The sequence below is a fragment of the Copadichromis virginalis genome, linkage group LG16, assembly GCF_057382275.1.
Source record: "Copadichromis virginalis isolate Kocher_CV1m ecotype Utaka linkage group LG16, C_Virginalis_male_GT1.1, whole genome shotgun sequence".
Taxonomy (NCBI): Eukaryota; Metazoa; Chordata; class Actinopteri; order Cichliformes; family Cichlidae; genus Copadichromis; species Copadichromis virginalis.
In genome coordinates this window covers 21,796,448-21,821,089 of record NC_140633.1, presented here as the reverse complement: position 1 = coordinate 21,821,089, position 24,642 = coordinate 21,796,448, and the positions used below count along the sequence as shown (strand labels likewise).

Here is a 24,642-nt window from a genome sequence, read left to right as displayed (position 1 = left end):
ACTCCCACGCCACACTTCCCATACTCATGGTCTGCAGAAAACTGAGCACACCTTCTCTTCCTTTTATACACCTTGGCAATATGTCTAAATTTGTGGCAATTAAAACATCTCAGTGGCTTGGGTACAAATTCCCTCACACCGAATCTTACAAACGCTCCTTGGTCATTCCCCTTACCTCTTTAGCCTCACCATTTCTTAACTTTAAGTTCTCCACCAGGTCCTGCATACTTACAGTTACCTGTACTCCCACAATGACTCCTTTACTTCCATTGACTCCCTTTTCCCCAACCCTTGCAGTATTTTTCACTTTAACTATACACACCCCATCAGTTTCACTTCCAAATTACAGCCAATCAGTAGATTACCATCTCTGAGTAACTTAGCATACTTAATTTCTCCCACTTGTGCTCTAAGCACTCTTGGCAACTTAAGTAGATCCATTCTCTTTATTCCCTCCTCCTCAAACCTCAAACCACCTCTCCCCTTTACCTTCACTATCAGATCCTTCCGAACTACCCTCACTTCTCTTTTTCCTTTTCCTTTCACTAGCCCTGTCCCTCTTCCTGCCCCTTCCCAACTTTCTCCCAATGATTTTCTTCACACTGCCCGCCAACCTCCTCCTCTTCACTATCATCCATGTGTTTCATGTTATACAGTGCTCAATCCAATACCTCTCTTTCTCTCCTATGACTTTTTTTTTTTTTTACTGTACTGAAATAAATATTTCAACTGAAATGATTATTCAAACTATTTTATCTGCTCCAGGTAAATTTTGCATTCGGGTTGGCTTCTGTCACACACTCAAACGAGTCCTCGGAAATCTTCTTAATGTTCACTTCTGTGGGAGAAACTGAGAAAAGACAAAGAAACACACGTGTTAATCCTGAAGTTGGAAAATATTAAATCATATCACTATAATGTTTCAAATTTGCCTGAATCTTGTCAAAGCCACTGTTTTAGTTACTTTTCATTTAGTTTCAGGGAGCGATTCTTTCATATGCTTTCAAGGTTGTCACCAGATCACCCACAAACCTTTTCCTCATCTGCTATTCTCTGTGCACACCATGGATCTTATGACTGAGGGAGATGAATGAAGCCCAATGAAGTAATTTTGAAGCTTGATAAATTAATTTGAAACAGCCTTTACGTCTTGACGTGGTGTTTAGTCATGTTCGAAGTAGAAGGTCAAAAATGAATAAATAGATCCAGATTAGAAACATTCTATTCTGCAAGATAGGCTGTGTTACTCAAATCATAGTTGAGTGGTGCTTCTATTTCACTACGCTTACCCTGGATTGTTGGATTACCTTGGACTGCATTCCACTGAGAAATGACTGAATATCAAGAAATACTCTTACTGACACTTTAGCTCAGCTGAACAAAGCTTATCTGAGTTTTCTGGGTATGTTGACCTCAATGGGCATCGCTAATTCCACGCTGCTTTCAAGAATCCAAAAATAACTCCAACAGTAATGCTCTTTGCAGTTGAAACTGTTCAATTTATCTCATGTTTCTATTTAGTCGGTTTTGAGAAAAAGGAGCTATTACAAGCACAATTCCCCAGACCACAAACAACTAAGTGTTTTGAACAACTTAATTCATGTATCAATATATAATGTATATATTGCACACAAGCATTGCAGATAATGTATTGTCACTTGTCAGCAAATGAAGGAACACATCACCGCCTGAATTAAAGAGAAATAGTTTCATCCAGATTTCCTCCCTTACCAAATGTCTGTCATGCTAAACATGGAGGCTAAAACGAAAAACTCTTCATTAAACATTTATTGCTAACTATTGCTGCTGATTTTAATTCTTAGTGTGTCCGTGTATCTTTTTCATATTTGATTTAATGATTAAAATAATAAAATATTTAAAATCGACAGACGAAAAAGAAGACAAATAATAAACTACATGAGCAGCTGATACTCACAGTAGACCTGTATGGTGAAGGGCAGGGCTTCTTCTTTAGATAGGGAGTCACCGCTGATGACACACTGGACCTGGTGACCGTTAATCTCTCTCGTAGGAACGCCAAACAGAGAGCTGACTGTGGTAGTTGTATCGTTGTCATACTGTGTGGAGTTTGTTGTTGTCCTCACTTTGTTTCCCAAAGCACCAGTGAGCCACCTCACCTCTGCAGTAGGCTTCGATCCAGCAGCCGTGCAGGTAGCAAATAAAACTTCTTCTGTGCCCAAAGTGGGAAGATTGTCCTTGATGTTTGTGAAAGGAGGCACTAGGAGAGTTACAGCAATAAAATAAATCAACATGCATGGTGAAAGGATGGTGAAAGTAACTCTGTCTCTGTCTCACACACAAACATTTAGAATATTTTAAATAAAAAATGAAAAAAAGTTTTTATACCAAGCAAGTTCAGAGGTATCTCAGTTTTCTGATTTCCACTGGGAAAAAAGGTGAAGATGCATGTGTAGCTGCCTTCATCCTTCAGGGTAACATTGGATAACTGGATTTAAATCGAGCATCTTCTCCATTGACAAATTGTGGACCCTCTCTGGGTAGGACAGTTAGGAAATTGTCATTGCGAGGTTTTTCTCTCGTCTTCCTCTACCAGGAAATCTGTGTCAGGTCATCATCGGTATCAGTGACATGACACAGTAAGATAGTGGTGCCTCTTTGAACTGCTGTTACACTTCCACCGATCATCTGGAGAGCTGTAAAGAGCATGAAACACTATTACTATTAGCTGAGATATGAATGCAACAATAAATGATAAAATATGTCTTAAGTATAATGTATCATGTTATAATGTCTTTTTTTTAATCATCATCATTAAGAAAAGGTGAGTGAAAATTTGGTGATTTTTATCTTTCGCTTTGAGATTTTTTTGAGACATTTAGGTTCAAAACATTGTGTCAGATTTAAGCGTGCGAAAATGGCCTGAAAGTGTGTCAAGAGACCGTTTTTGAAAAATCTATATCTTAAAGTGTTTGATATGTTTATGCCATTCAACAAAGGTGGTTCTAGAAATTTGTTGATTTGAGTTGGAATGACCCAGAAGCAAAAATACACCTCTATTATCTTGGATGATTTCAAAGATACACTTAGTTCTAGGAGAACCAGTTCACTTAAAATGAAAAAGATTAAAATTTTGGTAATGGCACCACTGGCAAAGCAAAATCTCATGTATCTGCTAAAACTAAATTTGATTGATTGGCTATAAAATGTATAAAACGATTGAGCTTCACTAAAACAGCCTGTCTGTTGGGGTCAGAATTGCTTCTAGATTGTAGGGGATCAAATACCTTTCTCACTCAATAACATGCCAATCGATTTATAACTTTTATCTAATGTTTTTCTAGATTTTTTGGATGGCATTCAGTCTCTCTCCAATAAAATGAAACTACAATAAAAATTAGAGAGTACCCATTTCTTCGTAAATGAGGAAATTAAAAAATTCAACACGGATCAAATATTAATTACACTCACCTGTAGATATAGTGTCTGTCTTATTAGAACCATACCAGAAACCGAACTAAACAGAAACTGTAACAAGCTGATAATAAACTATAACAAAGACATACAAAATAAATAAATAAATAAAAATCATCACCATCTCCTCATGTTGAAAATATATAAAGAGATTTGCCACAGTCTCGCGTGCAAATGGTGTTCCTCGATCTACAGCTTTGCACTGACTGATTTTCCCAGAACGCTCAGCATGAAACAGCAGTTTTTTCAAACCACATATTAGGCTTAATGGGAAACTATGGAGTGTTTGTATTTAGTAAACCTCTGTTTTGTAGTAGTATCTTATCAGGATTTCGATTATAAATGGCTTTTATATCTCATTTGAAATCATGTATGTGGATTCAAAGGACAATCTATGACCTTCCTTGATTGTCAGTATTAGGGATGCACCGATACCGATGCCGGTATCGGGTATCGGCCTCGATACCACATTTTCTAAAGTACTCGTACTCGTTAAAAGTCCCCCGATACCGAGGACCAATACCACGGTCTGAGACCTGTCGATGTTTGAGCGGCATGTAAGGGGTTAATCACAGGCGCCGAGTGCCTGCCCCCAGGCCCCGAGTGCCCGCCCCGGCTGCAGCTCAGAGTGGGGAGAAAGCGAGGCGAGACATATCAGCTGTGTGGAACTATTTCAAAGTGAACAAAGACGCGAAAACAAAGTCGGACTGCAAATTGTTCTCAGCAAAATTGTCCAGAGGAGGCTCTAAAGGTAGCGCATTTAACACAAGCAATTTAATCAAGCACCTAAAATCCCAACACAACAACGAGTACAAAGAGTTTACCCACGCTGTCATGTTTCGGCCGTGTGGCAGGCAGGATGAGGACCCAAATTGCAAACTCACAGACACGGGGGATAAACTCAAAATGCAGCTTTATTGCTGATAAGTGATAAACAATGACGATGATACAAAAGGCAATACAAAACTACACTAAACTGGGAAAAGCTAAAGTAACATATACTGGAAGACACGGGGAGAACCACACACGGCATGAGGGAGAACACGACGCCGAACAGAGGGAGACTCAGACAGAAATACACAGAGGGTAAACGAGGAAAGTGGGCACACACGGGGAACACAGGTGACACTGATAATCGTAACGAGACAGGGCGGGGTGAACTGAACATGACATGTAGAGGCACAGAGGTTCCGACAGGAGGAGAGAGAGCACGGGGAAAACACAGACATAACGGGCTGGGGAAACATGAAACCACAAAGGGAGACGAGGGCTCATCAATACATAGAGGGCACACAGGGGGGAGAGAGCCATGAAGGGAAAAACACTTAGGGAACAACGTAACAGATCAACCCAGGAAGCATGGCCTAAATAAAGAACAAAATACAAAAATACATGAAAACTAAGAATACTGGGCCCACATGGCCCAGGACCATGACACCACCCCCCCCTAAAGGGCTGGCTCCCGACAGCCCAAACCCGAGAAACAAAAACAAAAACAGAAAACAACCCACCCAGGGCGGGAGGCGGGGGACCAGGACGGAGGGACCAGAACGGGAAACAAAATAAACAACAGAAAACACGGGAGCACACGACCATAGTCAAAATAAAGTTCAGGGGGCCGACCCAGAGCCCACGGGGACAAGAGTTCACGGGTCACACGGTCGGGGGACCGACCAGGCGGGTGGCACAGGTGGCAGAGCTGGTCCGGAGGCCGGCCGCGCGGAAGGCAGCGGCGGCGGCGAAGGAGACGACGGAGCAGTTCAGGGGGCCGGCCGCGCGGAAGGCAGCGGCGGAGGAGACGACGGAGCAGTTCAGGGGGCCGGCCGCGCGGAAGGCAGCGGCGGCTCTCCAGTGTCAGGCGTGCTGGCCATGGCCCGGTGGGCACAGGACCAGACGAAGCACAGGCCGGAGCCGCGGCGGGCGAGGCTGCAGCAGACGAAGGCTCTGAGGCTGCAGCAGACGAAGGCTCTGAGGCTGCAGCAGACGAAGGCTCTGAGGCTGCAGCAGACGAAGGCTCTGAGGCTGCAGCAGACGAAGGCTCTGAGGCTGCAGCAGACGAAGGCTCTGAGGCTGCAGCAGACGAAGGCTCTGAGGCTGCAGCAGACGAAGGCTCTGAGGCTGCAGCAGACGAAGGCTCTGAGGCTGCAGCAGACGAAGGCTCTGAGGCTGCAGCAGACGAAGGCTCTGAGGCTGCAGCAGACGAAGGCTCTGAGGCTGCAGCAGACGAAGGCTCTGAGGCTGCAGCAGACGAAGGCTCTGAGGCTGCAGCAGACGAAGGCTCTGAGGCTGCAGCAGACGAAGGCTCTGAGGCTGCAGCAGACGAAGGCTCTGAGGCTGCAGCTGACGAAGGCTCTGAGGCTGCAGCTGACGAAGGCTCTGAGGCTGCAGCTGACGAAGGCTCTGAGGCTGCAGCTGACGAAGGCTCTGAGGCTGCAGCTGACGAAGGCTCTGAGGCTGCAGCTGGCGAAGGCTCTGAGGCTGCAGCTGGCGAAGGCTCTGAGGCTGCAGCTGGCGAAGGCTCTGAGGCTGCAGCTGGCGAAGGCTCTGAGGCTGCAGCTGGCGAAGGCTCTGAGGCTGGACCAGGCGTAGCAGAAGGTGGCTGGATGGGCTCCTCGGGTCCTCCAGCTGATGTGGCATGGTGCTGAACGGGCCCCTCGGACCCTCCAGCGGAGACAGGAGGCTGAACGGGCCCCTCGGACCCTCCAGCGGAGACAGGAGGCTGAACGGGCCCCTCGGACCCTCCAGCGGAGACAGGAGGCTGAACGGGCCCCTCGGACCCTCCAGCTGACGTGGCATGAGGCTGGTGCGGTTCTCCTGAACCCCCAGCTGACGAGGAAGGTTGCTGAACGGGCCCCTCGGACCCTCCAGCGGAGACAGGAGGCTGAACGGGCCCCTCGGACCCTCCAGCTGACGAGGTAGATGGCGGCGTGGGAGCCGCGGAGTCCTGGATGAGCTCATCCGAGCTCCCAGCAGGAGCTGATGCAGAGCCAGAGAGATTAGAGACCCCTGGCTGGATGTTAAGCTGACCAGCGGACCGTACTGCTATCGGGGACTGGGCTACAGGAGCTACTGGGGCCTGCGCTACAGGCGGCACTGGAGCTACTGGGGCCTGCGCTACAGGCGGCACTGGAGCTACTGGGGCCTGCGCTACAGGCGGCACTGGAGCTACTGGGGCCTGCGCTACAGGCGGCACTGGAGCTACTGGGGCCTGCGCTACAGGCGGCACTGGAGCTACTGGGGCCTGCGCTACAGGCGGCACTGGAGCTACTGGGGCCTGCGCTACAGGCGGCACTGGAGCTACTGGGGCCTGCGCTACAGGCGGCACTGGAGCTACTGGGGCCTGCGCTACAGGCGGCACTGGAGCTACTGGGGCCTGCGCTACAGGCGGCACTGGAGCTACTGGGGCCTGCGCTACTGGCGGCACTGGAGCTACTGGGGCCTGCGCTACTGGCGACACTGGAGCTACTGGGGACTGAACCGGGGGTGACACTGGAGCTACTGGGGACTGAACCGGGGGTGACACTGGAGCTACTGGGGACTGAACCGGGGGTGACACTGGAGCTACTGGAGACTGAACCGGGGGTGACACTGGAGCTACTGGAGACTGAACCGGGGGTGACACTGGAGCTACTGGAGACTGCACCGGGGGTGACACTGGAGCTACTGGAGACTGCACCGGGGGTGACACTGGAGCTACTGGAGACTGAACCGGGGGTGACACTGGAGCTACTGGAGACTGCACTGGGGGTGACACTGGAGACCCAGGTGACACTGGTGTACTGGGGTGAAGGCAGCGAGGATGCAGTCTCTCTCTTAAGGGAGGATCGAATGATTTAGCGATAAATCTTGACGGGAAAAGATGCCGATGCTGAAAATACCAGGCAGCGGGGGCTTCCAGGAGGGTAGCTGACTGAGCTGTGAAGGGCTGCGAGGGAGCTAACTGAACCGAGGGTGGCTGCGAGGGAGCTAACTGAACCGAGGGTGGCTGCGAGGGAGCTAACTGAACCGAGGGTGGCTGCGAGGGAGCTAACTGAACCGAGGGTGGCTGCGAGGGAGCTAACTGAACCGAGGGTGGCTGCGAGGGAGCTAACTGAACCGAGGGTGGCTGCGAGGGAGCTAACTGAACCGAGGGTGGCTGCGAGGGAGCTAACTGAACCGAGGGTGGCTGCGAGGGAGCTAACTGAACCGAGGGTGGCTGCGAGGGAGCTAACTGAACCGAGGGTGGCTGCGAGGGAGCTAACTGAACCGAGGGTGGCTGCGAGGGTGCTAACTGAACTGCTGGTAGCTGCACAGGCGATAAGCAGCTCGCTTTGACATCCGCCACACAAAAGACAGCTCCTGAATGAACAGTCATAATGTCTGGAAAAGACACAGAGTCCTCACTCACCACAGCAGGTAAATTAGGAGTCCGAATGTCCGGCTGTGGGGTGGTGCGACGGCGGCGTGAACGCCGTTCCTTCTTGACTGCAGCTCCCGATGAACCAGACAACGGCGCTTCATGCGCGCCGGGCGGCGTCGCAGAGGCTGGTGAACTGGGTGCTGATGGAGCGGTAGATGAGAGTTCCTGGAAGCTCAGGGGACCCCCGAGAGCCAGGCGGGTTCCCCGGAAGATCTCCTCATAGTCAGGAGCTAGCCACGGCTTCCACCGGAGCTCTTCATCCAGTTGATCGCATGCTGCACGCTGCCGCTCCTCCAGGTCGAAATCCATGACCTCCCCCGCATCCTCGTGTGGCTCGTTGGAGGGCGAAACATGCCGTAGCGCTGGGCGACGGCGACGCGAACGCCGCTTCCTCTTTGAGGTGGTCGTGGATGAAACTTCGATTTCTGTGGCGACCGGCTCCTCGTCTTCTGACCACATTCGTGCCAGATAGGAAGCGGAAGACGGGTAGGTCGGTCGAGGCGGTGAGGGTGAACGACTGAGCTGCGACAGCGAAGTGGAAACCGGCGAGTAGAGGGACGGCGCCAGCGTAGAGGAGTGTGGTGCCGTGGCGAACCTCAGCGTGCCGACTTGTATGCTCACAGCAGGCGGAGGGGAGGCTGCGCGGCCACGGGGCTGTGGTGACGCAGTCCGCACACCGGACCGCTGATGCTGCCGAGGGCAGGCTGGGAGGATGGTGCGGAGGAAGTCCGAGATCAGAGGGGGTAGCGCCTCCCATAACCAGGGAAAAACCGTGACGCTTGTCCCCAACGAGGAAAGTAACTCCTCCCTCTCCTCCTCACTAGAGCTTCGGCTCCACTGGTAGCATAACGACTCCACCGCTTGTATTACGTCTCTGCCAGGAGTCGCTGGGTCCATATCGTGGTCGTGTTCTTCTGTCATGTTTCGGCCGTGTGGCAGGCAGGATGAGGACCCAAATTGCAAACTCACAGACACGGGGGATAAACTCAAAATGCAGCTTTATTGCTGATAAGTGATAAACAATGACGATGATACAAAAGGCAATACAAAACTACACTAAACTGGGAAAAGCTAAAGTAACATATACTGGAAGACACGGGGAGAACCACACACGGCATGAGGGAGAACACGACGCCGAACAGAGGGAGACTCAGACAGAAATACACAGAGGGTAAACGAGGAAAGTGGGCACACACGGGGAACACAGGTGACACTGATAATCGTAACGAGACAGGGCGGGGTGAACTGAACATGACATGTAGAGGCACAGAGGTTCCGACAGGAGGAGAGAGAGCACGGGGAAAACACAGACATAACGGGCTGGGGAAACATGAAACCACAAAGGGAGACGAGGGCTCATCAATACATAGAAGGCACACAGGGGGGAGAGAGCCATGAAGGGAAAAACACTTAGGGAACAACGTAACAGATCAACCCAGGAAGCATGGCCTAAATAAAGAACAAAATACAAAAATACATGAAAACTAAGAATACTGGGCCCACATGGCCCAGGACCATGACACACGCTTATTTACCCACGCTTATTAGCACAGAGGAGCATAGCTGATGCTATAGCACTGGGACGGAAAATAGTTGGGCATTTTAAACATTCCGCCTTAGCCTACTCCCGCCTCGAGGACATTCAGGGACAGCTCAACCAGCCAATAAAGAGACTGCAGCAGGACGTACAGACGCGCTGGAACAGCACGTATTACATGCTCCAGTCCCTCAGCAAAAGCGAGTGCACGAACTCCCTGACTATCTCACCGCTCAACAATGGGCTCTTATGGAGACGACTGTTGCCATCCTCGCCCCCTTTGAGGAACTAACTAAAAAAGTGAGCAGCTACGACGCACTAGCCTCTGATGTCATCCCAGCTGTGACTGTGCTAGTGAGACTTCTAAACAGAGAAACAGGCGAACAAATTTAAAATTAAATTTTGTTTTTTTATAATTATTTATTCTGTAATATGTTGCATACAACATGCTTTTCATTTTAAATAAATGTTCTTAATTCCAAACTAGTCCCTTGTTTGTTTGTTTTTTGTTAAATTATAGGACTAAAGCTGTTACCTGCAAATTTAAATCATGTTTTTATTAAGTACTCGGTATCGGCGAGTACTGAAATGCAAGTACTCGTACTCGTACTCGTTTCCAAAAAAGTGGTATCGGTGCATCCCTAGTCAGTATGCAGCGTTTTGGATTTCTAAAATGACCATAGTCTCTTGAACTTAATGTACTAGAATATAGCTTTTTTTGCCACTGCGTAAACACCTTGATCTGCAGTTACATCAGCACAAAAAGCAAGGACAGGCAGCATTTTCTACTTACCGTCAGCGTCGCTGGTCAGCAGAAGCGCAGATATCGGCACCAAACTACAGAGTATTATGTAAAATTGGCTTCACATTAAATTATCACAATCACAGCCCGTGAAAACAGTCATTGCTTTTTTCCAGGAGAAACAGCCAGGATGACATCAAGTTGTATTGAAACTAGTCTGTCTCTTTTTTTCTTTCTCTCTCGGAGCCTGGAAGCTTGAGGGTCCTGCACACTATCTTAGCTGTTCCTAGGACTGCGCTCTTCTGGACAGAGAGCTCAGATGTTGATCCCGGGATCCGCTGGAGACACTCGCCTAGCTTGGGAGTCACTGCACCTAGTACTCCGATTACCACTGGGACCACCGTTGCCTTCATCCTCCACATCTTCTCGAGCTCTTCTCTGAGCCCTTGGTATTTCTCGAGCTTCTCGTGTTCCTTCTTCCTGATGTTGCTGTCATTTCAAACCGCTACAGATGTCACTACGGCCGTCTTCTTCTGTTTGTCTACCACCACTATGTCCGATTGGTCAGCCACCACTATTTTTTCCGTCTGTATCCAGGTACTCGCCATCAGTGTTGGTCAAGTTACTTGAAAAAAGTAATCAGTAACTAATTACCGATTACTCCCCCCCAAAAGTAATCCCGTTACTTTACTGATTACTTATTTTCGAAAGTAATTAGTTACTTAGTTACTTTTTAAAAACACGATTTACAACCTGAAGAGGTGATAAAGCGATAGATCTTTCAGCCCAATTCTACTTTTTCTACATAATCCATCATACAAAATGGAAAAATCTCTTTTTAAAACTTGTTTTATTAGTTTTAACCTTTTAACTTTATGCATCAAGCAAAAATTTAATTATATGCAACATTCTCTGACTGGAAGAAATTTGTTTAACATTTAAACTTATTTTCTGCAAATTCCAGCACATAAAATATTTTTTTTTGTGTGTTTACACTCACTCTTTCAAATAGATGCAAGTAAAACACAGCAGAAAATAAATAACATCAAAGACTAGCGATCCTGTTGCTCTATTTTCACCTGTAAAGCAGGACTGGGGGTAGGCGGAGGTTTACCCTGGTGCAGGTGTGCCACAGCGTCAGTGGAAGAATCCACGAGTTTCTCTGTGAGTTTCCCATTACGTCATAGCGCACTTGGTGCTTGCTTGGAAGTTTAGGGGGTTTTTTTCGCTTTAAAAATAAGTTTTCTTCCCACGCACAACGGACACTAATGTTTTTGTCACTTTTTATGGAATCAAATTCAAAGTAAGGTCAGTACTTCCACGCTTTAAACGCTGCACGCTCATACTCTCTCCCGCACTCGATATATGATGCACTGTTGATCTGCACACAGCTGTTGTCACGAACGTCGCACTCGCTTACGTCACTGTCATGAGACATTCTCACAAAAAAATCACGGTTTTAGTAACGCAGTAACGCAGCGTTCCTACGGGAAAGTAACGGTAATCTAATTACCGTTTTTGCAATAGTAATCCCTTACTTTACTCGTTACATGAAAAAAGTAATCAGATTACAGTAACGCGTTACAAGTACTGCCCATCTCTGCTCACCATAGGACGAGGGACATATCTATCTATCTATCTATCTATCTATCTATCTATCTGTGTGTGTTCTGTGAAACAAACTAACATCTAAGTGCTTTCTATCTAATAATCACACGCTGATGAACACATCAGTATCTTGCCTAAGAATGATTTGGCAGACAGACTAGAGCAGCCAGGGTTCGAACCTCCAACCTTCCAATTAGTAGATGATTTGTCACAGCCAAACCCAAATAACACTTACACAACTAACTAACTATGCAACCAATAGCTAAATAAATAATAATAATAATACAACAAACAAACAAAAAAACAGCAGTGGTAGACAGCATCTTTTAGTCAACTGTTTTTTTTTGTTTTTTGGTCTTAAATTGAGAAATTACATTCAAAAGCATTTAAGTTTACTTCAAATGTCTTAAACAGGACACTAGAAACCGAAAAAAAACACAAAACAAAAAAGGACAAAGGTTAAATCTAATTAAACTTTTAGACTGCCTATGAAAAAAAAATCTGATAGTCTGAGTGGATTTTAATGCTGTTCATACAAATCCCCCAGGTCAGCAAATAGTATCTGAAAATATTGATTTGTAGGCCTATTTAATGTCCAAATTCTATTTTCAGTCGATATATATTTTTAAAATACTTTATTATATTTCCATCAACAAGCAGGCATCAGTGGGGATTACTCTAAATTTAATGTGTGGCAACAGTAAAAAAAAGAAGGAAAAAAAAAAAGAAAAGGTAGAAAGAAAGGTACATAAAATAGAGGTAGGCATGTGAATGGATACCAGGAACTTCCACCTGTGTTTCATCTGTTCATTTACCAGCTGAAAGACTAGTGGAGCCCTCAGTCCAGATGTTTTTCTTCTTTTGCTGTCAGACAGATTCCTAAGGCGGATAATTCAGAATATTTGTTAATTTTCAACTGGAGATTTTAGAAAAAAACATTTAAACTTCTATAATATTAAACACAATCATAATAAGCTACTAATGTTACTGCCGTTACTATTTGGGTCTTTTACTAGAGATTAAATAAAATAATTTCTTCATAATTAAACTATAAATACACCCCCAGTAACTGCATATCAGAGAGTTTTACACTAGTGCCAACATATTTCAAGACACATATTAACAGTGAGGGAAAAACTCACATTTCAACAAATTAACTGTACTAACCTCTCTCTGCAGTTTTTGGTGATCTTGTCCATGATCATCACCTGGACTACTGGGAGATCGTGGGTCACTGTGTTCATCACCATGCATGGGGAAAAACCTAATACCACAGGAAAAAATGACATCGTTTGTCGTATAGAGTTGGAAAATTTTGGGGTCAATTTTGAAATAAAATCAATCAATTTTAAATTCAAGTGGAGACTTTTAGATTTTATTGAGGAGTTTCAACAATATGAAATATTGAAATACTATAATAGCTACTTATCATGCTACATCCTGTATGCTTGTATGATTATTGTTCTACGCACCTTTGAAAATATCCAGATTTGAAAAACCACCAGGCTGCAGCCCCAATGACATTCAGGAAAAGAAAAACAGCAAATGAGGCCCAAGCAGCCGAGCATGTTCCTGCAAAGACACAGGGAGTGAAAATATGAAATGATCTATTGTTCTCTCTCACTTACCTGGCATTTAGTTTTATATTTCACATTAAGATGAATCTGACGGTATTCAAACACCATGCAACATCTGTACCACAAACATTCAAAAATGTCCCTGTACTGACAAGTTCTGATGCACAAAAGTAAATGAAACAAACTTGATATGATCATGAAAAGAATCACAAGATAGGACATGGTCTGAGCTTCCATTGGTGGAACTGAATTGAATATGATCCTATACTGCACTGGGTAAGGCATCCATTATCCAATAACTTGTCTGTTTTGTGCTGACTTTAGGGTAAGGCAACCACTTCTCTAAACTAGCTGCTTACCAAAGAAATCTGTCTAGATGTTCAAGTTTCCTTTGACAGGAATGGACAAAAAAGAAAACAGAATAACAACACACAAAAGCTCAGAAATCACACAAAAAAAATTCAGATTTGGACAAACTGCACAGCTAAATCCAAGCTGACCTCACCTGATGCCACATGCACATAGATCTGACCATGTTTACTTCCATATGCATTAGACGCTTCACACTGATAGAGGCCGTTTAGATCAGAGGTCAGACTCAGCAGTTGTAGCTTTGCACGGTCTACTTTGACAGCAGACTGCAGACTGGGCAGATCTGGAAAAACATAAATGAGGCTCAACATGAAATGTAGAGATAGGGCAGAAAAATGCGAGATGTGCCAAAAGTCCAATGAATTTCAATCAATTCAATTTTAATTGAAATACATTTTTTTGTGAAGACATTCTTAGTTTGGGTAAAGTTTTCTACCACACTAGTCTAAGGAACTTGGAAAGAAAAAGCATCTGGAAGGGATTTTAAAACTGGATTACAGAATACTTTGAACAGAAGTGGTGGATCTGTTCATTGTGCACACAATGAACAGATCCACCACTTCTGTTCAAAGAAGGTTATTCACAGTTGACATAGATGGCTTCTTTCATCTTCTGTGGATCACTGATGCTAAAACTCTTAAAAATAACTTAATGAAGCTTTAGAGGCACTTAAAGCAAAACTGTTTAGATGCATAAACACTGCATTTACCAGGAATTCCTCACATGTAATGTATAAGTAGTGAACTGGAGAGAAAGAAGCCAAGCACTGCTGAGTCACACTGGTGAATATGCATAATGAAATATTTAGTGTAAAAAGACTGTTTTGCAATGTGAAAAAAATGTTTATGTCATTTGTAATGTCTGGACTTTAGCGTTGTTGTTTTGAAAGAACAGATTGCAGATACAAGTGGAGGAAATTAAGGGTGGCTGGCCTCTCCCTTAGATACGGTAAGGACATCAGCTATTTGGTAGAGGTTCAGAGTAGTGCTGCTACTCTGCTACACATCAAAAGGTGCCAGTTGAGGTGATTCAGGCATCTGACAAGGATGCCTCCAGGGCAAAGTGTTCCGGCTATGTCCCACTGGAAGGAGGCAAAATGTGGAACACGCTGGGGCGATAATATCTCTCAGCTGGTCGGGAACGCCTTGGCATTCCTCTTGACAAGCTAGAGGGAGGTTGCTGTGGTAAGGCAGGCTCAGCTTCTCTGTTTAGGCGGATGCCCCAGCAACACAGCCCCAGATAGGTGGAAGAAAATGGATGGATGGATGTTTCTTTTTCATGAATCAGCATTTCATTTAACTATGTCCTTATGTTCAATATGAACTGTGCACACATCATGGAAATAACCTACCCTGAAAAACAGGCAAGTCTGTATCACACCTGACCAAATAGTTATATATTTAGTGCCCACTGTTTTATACCCATAAATAAGTCCCATTTGATCATGTCTGAGTGAACGTGTTACCCTCATAGTTGAACGAGACATGACCGATTGGTTTTGATTTGAGAGTAATTAAATGAAACCATCTTTCAAAACTCTTTTTAGCTTTTGTCTGCTGAGCTAAACAAGCTTACACAACCCTCCAGGGTTCCTGGAGCACCAGGACAGCACAGGTACGAAGTACTGCCCAAAGGAGTAATCCACAAACCAAGTTCAATGCAGTCAGGCTTTCTTTTTATTAGCTGGTTTAACAAAACCTAAAACCCATGTTGGAGATGAAGGTTACCATAATAGTGTTCATCTACTTTCTCTGTCTGCTGGGCTTTATGCTTCAGACTTCATGTGTCCTCACATAAATTTGGTCATGTGACTCTTTTTCAACAGGAAATGATTCCCTACGCCACCTACTCCAATCAGCTGTTATCAGTTAATAATGAAAAATCTCAAAAGAACATAAAATACAACACTAATAATAAGACAATGTTATGAGTTTGACATAAGTCGCCACAGTGATTTACCCAAAAAGAAATACAGTTTCATGAAGTAGTTTACATTTTACACACAATTAACCTTCACTTGTGGCCCGTTTGTACCTAATTGTGTACAGGAAATCTACATATATATCTATATATACACACACAAATGGGGCCAATGGGGTGGTCGTGGCTCAAGAGTTGTCAGTTCATCTTGTAATCAGAAGGTTGCCAGTTCGAGCCCCGGCTCGGACAGTCTCGGTCGTTGTGTCCTTGGGCAAGACACTTCACCCGTTGTCTACTGGTGGTGGTCAGAGGGTCCGGTAGCGCCAGTGTCCGGCAGCCTCACCTCTGTCAGTGCGCCCCAGGGTGGCTGTGGCTACAATGTAGCTTGCCATCACCAGTGTGTGAATGTGTGTGTGAATGGGTGAAAGTCTGAATGTAGTGTAAAACGCTTTGTGGTCCTTAGGGACTAAGTAAAGTGCTATACAAATACAGGCCATTTACAAATGAGAAATGAATCATGAATTTTGGTCTTAAAATCACGATAGGGAAACTCCTGAACAAAATGCACTTGAAGTAAAAAGGCAAAAACAACTAGAGTAAAACCTCGGGGGTGTTTCAAGCTTGACTAAATCTGTTCAGTAAAGCTAAAAAACATTACAGCAAGCATTACTGTCAGAGCCAGTAATGACTCTGACAGCCTGCAGTAATGACAGTTTTTGCCAGAGGGAATACAGTAAAATGTGAAACTGCTCACAGTAACTGCTAAAAACCAGAGGTGTGGACTCGAGTCACATGACTTGGACTCAAGTCAGACTCGAGTCATTAATTTTATGACTTTAGACTTGACTTGAAAAAATGTTCTAAGACTTGTGACTTGACTTGGACTTTTACACCAATGACCTGGGACTTGAATTGGACTTGAACCGGTTTACTTGAAAAGACTTGATATTTTACCCCAAATATAAAATCTAACATGCATATTATATAGAGATTGAAAATGTGACGTCATTCACGGGTAGAACCGCAAAGGATTCTGGGAACTCGTGGCAAGAGGTACTAGCGCACGCAGGCTTTCAATTGAAGTCAGTTATACAGCGATAAAAAGAAACAAAAATGTCAAGAAGCTGTTGTATTATTAACTGCAATAGCCGGTCGCATGACAGCCACGGGAAGCCGATGGGTAAAGAGATCGGTTGTTATCGGATTACGTCGTTGAAGAGAAATTGTTCGAGCCATGTTTCCGAAGTGACAAAGACGCGACGGATGGCCTGGATTGCAGCCATTCAAAGACCAAATATAACGTCCCAGAACACTCCAGCTCACAGGTTAGTCTGCTCCAAGCATTTACACGAAGGTCAGTGTTTTTTAGTAGTTAATACGTCATTTTCATAACATAATTGGTGATATAGGTTACAAGCAAGTCTGGCGCTGAACAGAAATTGTCGCGCTATGCTCCTTTGTTTATTGTGCATAAATAGTGAATTGTCCTGACACAATATTGCGTTTCGCTTCTGTTATTACCATGGTACATTGACAAAAACATATACTTTTATTCACAGGGTAAAACAGTTGTTTTGTATCACTAATTGCCCAGTACGATTACAACATACAATATTGTTGTCACTGCTACATTTCTGTGATGCTACCAGAAATTATTTCCACTACTAATTAATTACCATTGAGCTCAAAGGTTATATTAATAAAAGGTTAATGAATGTGTATTTATGACGACGATTTGTGAGACTGGTAAACTTATGATACGTACGATGGTCTTTCGTTCTACACGGTGCATTTCAAGGTTCTGTACCCATCCGTCGGTAAACTGTACCTGGGCTTGTTGCAGTGACCGGAAGTTACTAAACTTCATGAGTGTGTGCACTCACTCCAAGAACCGTATGATTATAAATATGCATATAAATATGCTACGATGAGATAGCTGACTTCATCTAACTAGCAAATGTTGTCCAGGCTACGTTGGTGATGCAGTTTTTTTTAATGTGTATGATATTTTTGTCATGCGATTTTAAAGCCGGTCCTACAACCGCATCCAAGAATAACAAGCAGCTTATCTCAGAACCATCGGTGTAAATTATTCTAGGAGCTAAGTTTAATTGAGCTGCATTTTAAAGAGGTGCAATTTCACAATTTGTGTATATTTTCTACGTTCACTATTTTGTCATGTGTTGAGAAAAACACAGATTTAAAAATTACATGGTCTAATATTTACATTTAGTATAACTGCAACATGCTTTTTTTCGTTTTTTTTTAAAGACTCGAAAGGACTTGAAATTCAAAATTTCAGACTTGTGACTTTACTTGGACTTTTACACCAGTGACTTGAGACTCGACTCTGACTTGCCTGACATTACTTGAGACTTGACTTGAGACTTGAGAATAAAGACTTGAGACTTACTTGAGACTTGCAAAACAATGACTTGGTCCCACCTCTGCTAAAAACTAAACAGCTTAAATAAATACCTTAAATGTTTGTTTTGTTGATTGTTATCTGAAGAACCAACCATGACTTATTATAGCATCTACTTGAGCTGAACGTCCATCCATAATCCCTCAATAGAATAGAATAGCTGTTTATTGTCAGTGTACATATGTATATAAATTGTGGTTGCACCAGGCCAAATATAAATAATAATTCAGCAGGAATAATCAACAGATAAGAGAGAATATATACAAAAAAAGAGGTATACAATACAAAGGCACATACTATGTGGGGGATAGTGTTCGTTTACAGTCTAAATAGCCCTGGGGAAGAAGCTGTTTGTGAGTCTGGATGTTTGGAACCTGATTAACCTGAGGCGCCGTCCAGAGCGCCTGTGATGGACTTTGTTCTCCTGAGACAGGAGGATCTGGCAAAGGCCTCCATGGGTGGCAGAGGGCAGCCAATGATTTTTTAGGTAGTGTTAATTCCCCCTTGTGCAGCCTACCACCCAGCCAGTAGGAGAGCATGCTCTCCACTGAGGAGAAATAGAAGACCAGCTTTAGCTACTGGTTCAAAGTTATTCTTCCTCAGGATATGGAACAAGTGCAGCTACTGCTTGACCTTCTTTACCAGGGCAATGGTGTTGTGGGTCCAGGTGAGGTTGGCAGAGATGTGGGTGCCCAGAAACCTGAAGTTGGAGACAAACTTGGATGGGGGCTGTCTGACTGATTGGGGCCAGGTGGTGATGGAACCTATGATCCAGGACCAGTTGGGAGGGGCATCTGAAGGTGATGATGAGATTATGGTGTTGAACGCTAGAGCATACTCACATAGCTCTTCCTGTTCTCTAGATGGCTTCGCGTTCTGTGAAGGGTGATGGTAAATTTGTGCTGTAAACTGTAAATTGGTGGGGGTCGAGACAGGGAGGAAGGAGGTTTGTGATGTTTGTGATGTGCTGAGACACTATCCACAAGAAACACTTCATGACCACAAGACATGAGGAGTATGATTCTGCAGTCACTGAGGCTGTCTGTTCCAGTCCTTTGGGGGATGGGAATGATGGTGGGGGCTTTCAGACAGATGGAGCTAGTGCCGTGATATGTTCACAAAGTTATAAGTTCAATTGACACTGGTTGGCTGTATTGCACACACCAATGAGAATTCACATCCACTCAAGTCAAGAAAACCCCCAAACTGTCATATCCAGGTCACATTTATCTAATTTCACTAAAATTTGATGAGTAATTCTTGTGAACACAGAAAAGTGCCCATAAAAGGAGAGTTTTGACCTTGACCCCAGTTTGACTGAAGACCCATTATGTGATAATTTTGTGAATATTTCACTAAAATATGAGCAATATTCTAGGAGTAGAGACTGTTGTGAATTGTGGAAGGACAAACACGTGGCAGATGCCTCATCATAGCATAACTTTCCATGTTAATGTATTTTTAACTACAGCTAAGGAGGAATATCTGGAAGACAAAAAGAACGAAACCTCAAAAACTTAGTAAAACATCTAAAAACAATAATACCCCAAACTTCTCTACTTGTAGATGTATATATTTACCTTAAATAATTTTTATTTTTTCAGAACCTACAGTTTAACCACAGTCTGTTCCTAAAGCGTGCATGTTCAGGAAACACCCATCAGCTAAAGTTTAAATGTTGCCTTCTTTAATTTTCCAAAATTCACTCCCAACAACTTTATTATGTGTTATACTGTATATCACTAAGTACAATACATCTTTTTGTTCCTCAGGGCTTTTTAAAAACAGGTTGCACAAGACAAACAAAAAGAAGCAAATTAAAGTTTCAGCTTAAATCATTATTCAAACTACTTTACCTGCTCCAGGTAAAGTTTGCACTTGGGTTGGCTTCTGTCACACACTCAAATGAGTTCTCAGAAATTGCTCTAATGTTCACTTCTGTGGGAGGGACTGCATAAACAGAAAGAGAACAGTGTTAATTCTGAAATGAGGAAATACTAATGGTGTCAAAGTAATATTTCACATTTGCCAGAATCCTATCATGTAACACAAAACCATAAATTCTGGTTTCTTTTATTTAGTTTGAAGGAGTGATCCTATGCTACACATTGAAGGTTGCCAAGGGCTCACTTACAATCACCTTGTCTGAAAAAAGGATATTAAATTTTTTTTTTTTTTATTGAAAATTTTGAGGATATTAAATTTTGTGTTCTTCTCAGGGACTTCCACCAGATACATAACACCGGACAAAACCAGAGGAACCTGTGTTCAGTTTCAAAACAAGCCTCTGTTAGTTTTGCTTCATCCTCATTCCTCATGTGTACTGAATGGATCTTATGACTGTGGAGATCAGTGAAAATAATGGACTCATTGTCAGGCTTCACAAACAAGTTTGAGGCAGACTTTGTCACATGGTGTTTTGTCATGCTGGAAGTAGTAGACCAGAAACAAACAAAATAGGCATGGCTAAAAACAGACATCGTCAGCAGCTTTACTTTGCAGGATAGTGGTGTGCCCCTAAAATCATAAATGGTACCTCTGCTTTAAAACAACTGGATTGCTGAGCCATTTTCTGACTTTAGCTGCTGTAAGTTAATTCTGACCTGAACATATACATGCAACTGAAAAATTATTAAATGATGAATAAGTTGATACCTGCGCTCATGTGAACAAAACTCATTTGAGGCAGCTGAAATATCTAGACAGTACAAATTGACTGGTAAAGAGTATTTGATACTGCCTTACGGGGCTTTTCCTGATTCAGTTCAACTTCTTTTTTTCAGTTCAATCTATGGCTGTTTATATCTGTATATCGTTTTAATATACATCTTTATGGTCAAATAAAAAAAAAAATCTTTATTAAAAATGACACAAAAGACAAATAATAAACTCTATTAGCAGCTGATACTCACAGTAGATCTGTATGCTGAAGGGCAGGGTTTCTTCTTTAGACATGGCGTCACTGCTGATGACACACTGGACCTGGTGACCGTTAATCTCGTAGGAACACCAAACAGAGAGCTGACTGTGGTAGTTGTATCGTTGTCATACTGTGTGGAGTTTGTTGTCGTCCTCACTTTGTCTCCCAAAGCACCAGTGAGCCACCTCACCTCTGCAGGGGGTTTCGATCCAGCAGCCGTGCAGGTAGCAAATAAAACCTCTGCAGTGCCCAAAGTGGGAAGATTGTCCTTGATGTTTGTGAAAGGAGGCACTAGGAGAGTTACAGCACAGAAGTAGGTCAACATGCAAGCAGAATGGTAAAAGTAACTCTGTCTCTGCCTCACATACAAACGCCCAGAATTTTGGGAATATTTTGTACATACCAATCACTATTAGAAGTATCTCAGTCTTCTGATTTCCACTGGGAAACAAGGTGAAGATGCATGTGTAGCTGCCTTCATCCTTCAGGGCAACATTGGATAACTGGAGAGTTCCATTTTTGTTGTTAAAATTCCCGATATATTTAAATCGATCATCACCTCCATTGACAAACTGCACTCCCTCTCTGGGTAGGATAGTTAGGAAATTGTCATTGTGAGGTTTTTCTCTTGTCCTCCTCTGCCAGGTAATCTGTGTCAGGTCATCATCGGTACCAGTGACATGGCACGGCAGGATAGCAGTACCTCCTTGAACCACTGTCACACTTCCACCAATCACCTGAAGAGCTGGAAAGTGAAATACTATTAAAGATCAGGCCAAATAAAAGTAGAAAGGAAAAAAAGAGTCTCTAAGAAGACTAAACCAAATTTTTCTTTCTTTGTGTGTGCTTGATTTCTTCGCTAAATCTTGAACTTATGTTTGGTAGTTCTTTTTAGACAAATACAGCGTTTTCCTCCCATAATAAAAATTCTGCCTTCAACTAAAGGATAAATCCCTAGGATAGTGATAATGTTCTTACTATATGTATCATAGCATGTATATATGCCTGTATGTAGCCTTCCTGCTCCCTAACCAATAGGTCGACCTGAACAAAACTTTGCACAAACACTGTGGCACGGCCAGAAATTATTACCATCTATATGTTAAAAAGTCATTAAATCATTTGTTTTTCCATAAAGATTGTTTATTAGTTAGTCATTGTTAGTCATCTGTAACTTAACAGTGACAAAAATTGGTATACTTGATGGAATTATGTTCGAATCACCACTGATTACAAAGTAATGACAAATGAACTGCAGGCATGACAAAACCTCTCTGCAGGTTTGGTTTTTCTAATGTTTTTAACCATTTTCTTAGGTGTTTAATCTAATCGAGATTAATATTACTTTTGTTTATTAAATGATCAAAATAACAAGAACATACACTGAAATCTGTCAAGTAAGGTAACAACTCATGTCCTTAAATCAAGAACAGGATTTAAAATCCTCCTCCTCACATTAGTGATGTGCAATACCACTGATTTCCTTTCCGATCCGATACCAAGTAATATTCAGGGTGGTATCGACGATACTGATCCGATACCAATACTTTGTACAAAAACGTATTTTATTTATTGTATCTCAAATTATAGTGTCATAATGATTACAGGGCATCAGATTACTTGTTCTTATCACTTAATAATGCAGAGTTCATCATATAGAAATAAAAAACCTGATGTTGTGCCTATTTGAACACCTTGCCTGCCTGCAGCACTAAAGGACTCTGTGAGAGACGTCTGTCTCGCCCTAGCAGCACCTGTCCCTCTCCTCCTCTTCAGTTCGCCTCAACATATACTCCTCATATTCTGTGATATGATTTACTCTGAGGTGTTTGACAAGGTTAGTGATGTTGCCATATGTTACCATACATGCCAACCCTCCCGATTTTTCCGGGAGAATACCGAATTTCAGTGCCCTTCCTGAAAATCTCCGGAACCACCATTCTCCCGAATTTCTCCCGATTTTCCACCCGGACAACAAAATTGAAAAACCATATTGCAGAATTCATAGCGCGGCCCAGCCAATTCCAGTTTCCAACAATGGCGGCAGCTACTTAGTTTTAATATCACTCTTATTTCTCTTTCTGGGTCGCAAAAAACTTTTAACATATTTTCAGGTGAGAATGTAACTGTGTAAACTTCAAATATCTGAGCCAAGTGACACATTGTTTTCAAACCCCCACGGTCTTTCACTACTCGGGTTAAACATGATATATAAGTCACTTTGATAACTTAAAAATGTTATTGTTTGTTTTTTTCAGTGTTTATTTGTTCGTGAGTAAATCGGTTTGGCTGAGATTAAAGTTATTAGATTAGATTAAATTAAATTTAACTTTATTAATCCCTCGGGAGGGTTCCTCCGGGGTTTTCACACAGCTGAATAAACGTCAAACAGAAAATGATTAAACAGAAGTGTGAGACGGTCGAGAGTTTACGTCAGCGCCCGGTTATATTCACCCTCCACTGAGGGAGCCTGTGGCATACTACCCGGCTTTCTTTAGACCGCGAAGGCCGGGTCCTCAGGTGGACGCAGCCTCTGAATTTGGACACCCCCGCTGTTTCCGGGCCGGCCAATAATAACGGTGATTTAACGTATTTTATCCGATAAATAAACCCTGTAAAATGTATTTATCACGCCGCCCCCTCACAGACCTTGTGAATGTCTCCCTAGTAGGCTATGGCCACAACACCTCACTCTTGGAGCACTTTTTTGCCACATGTATCGCAAACCATGTCTCAGCTGTTTGTGGAGGTAAAATACGTCTGCACAATTAGCTCAGCCATTGTTGTGAGTGCGCACGCCAAGGCGCTGCGAGACATTTATACAGCCGTATTTCGCACATGACTATGAAAGGCGGAAGAGGAAGTAGTTCCTTTGAATCTAGACAATCCGAATGTTATAGTTTCTTTCCACTGTGTTCCTGTTAATGATAAACTACAAATTTACCCTAAATTACTAAAATATCGATATTTTAATGTGAGAATCAATTCTAGAACATAAATGATTGGTATCGGAGGAATCGATATTTCAGGATCGATCCGCACACCACTACCTCACATACAAGGTCTTGAATAATCAGGTACCATTTTATGTTAAACACTTCATAGTACCATATTACCACAACAGAGCAGTTCACTCTCAGAATGCTGTCTTATTTGTGAATCCTATCTGTTTTAAAAGTAGAATGAGAGGCCCTGAGCCTTCAGGCCTCTGTTCTGTGGAACCAGTTGCACAGATTTGGGAGACATACACCTTCTCTACTTTTAAGTTTAGGATTAAAACATTCTCTCTATTATTGTAGGGCTTTAGGTTACAATTTAAAAACCTTGAAGCAACTGTTGTTATGATTTGTTGTTATGATTAGTGCTGCCATGTCAATCATGTTCGCTGCAATTTCCAGTGTGTGGGGATCATTTGTCACCAACTGCATCACGTGCTACAACCCTGGTCTACATATCACCGTTGATGAACAGCTTTTCCCATCAAAGACTCGGTGCTGTTTCCTGCAGTATATTGCAAGTAAACCTGACAAGTTTGGGATCAAGTTTTGGGTGGCTTGCGACCTAAAATCCAAGTACATTTGCAATGTCTTCCCATATCTTGGCAAGGACCCCAATCGTCCCACTGGGGAGAGACTTTCTGAAAATGTAGTAATGAGGCTGATGGAACCATTCCTAGACAAGGGCAGAAA

General features: G+C 43.4%; 1 protein-coding gene and 1 pseudogene across 1 annotated transcript in view; both read right to left on the bottom strand.

Moving 5' to 3' along the window:
• Window positions 1-752: 752 nt before the first annotated feature.
• LOC146690726 (nectin-4-like) overlaps window positions 753-24,642 on the bottom strand; it is a 70,266-nt gene continuing 46,376 nt past the window's right edge. The window contains exon 4 of the mRNA XM_085435091.1: window positions 753-850. Coding sequence (XP_085291217.1) covers window positions 753-850 — 98 coding nt within the window. The remainder of the gene's footprint in view (window positions 851-24,642) is intronic.
• LOC146690730 (nectin-4-like) lies at window positions 12,146-23,669 on the bottom strand (annotated as a pseudogene).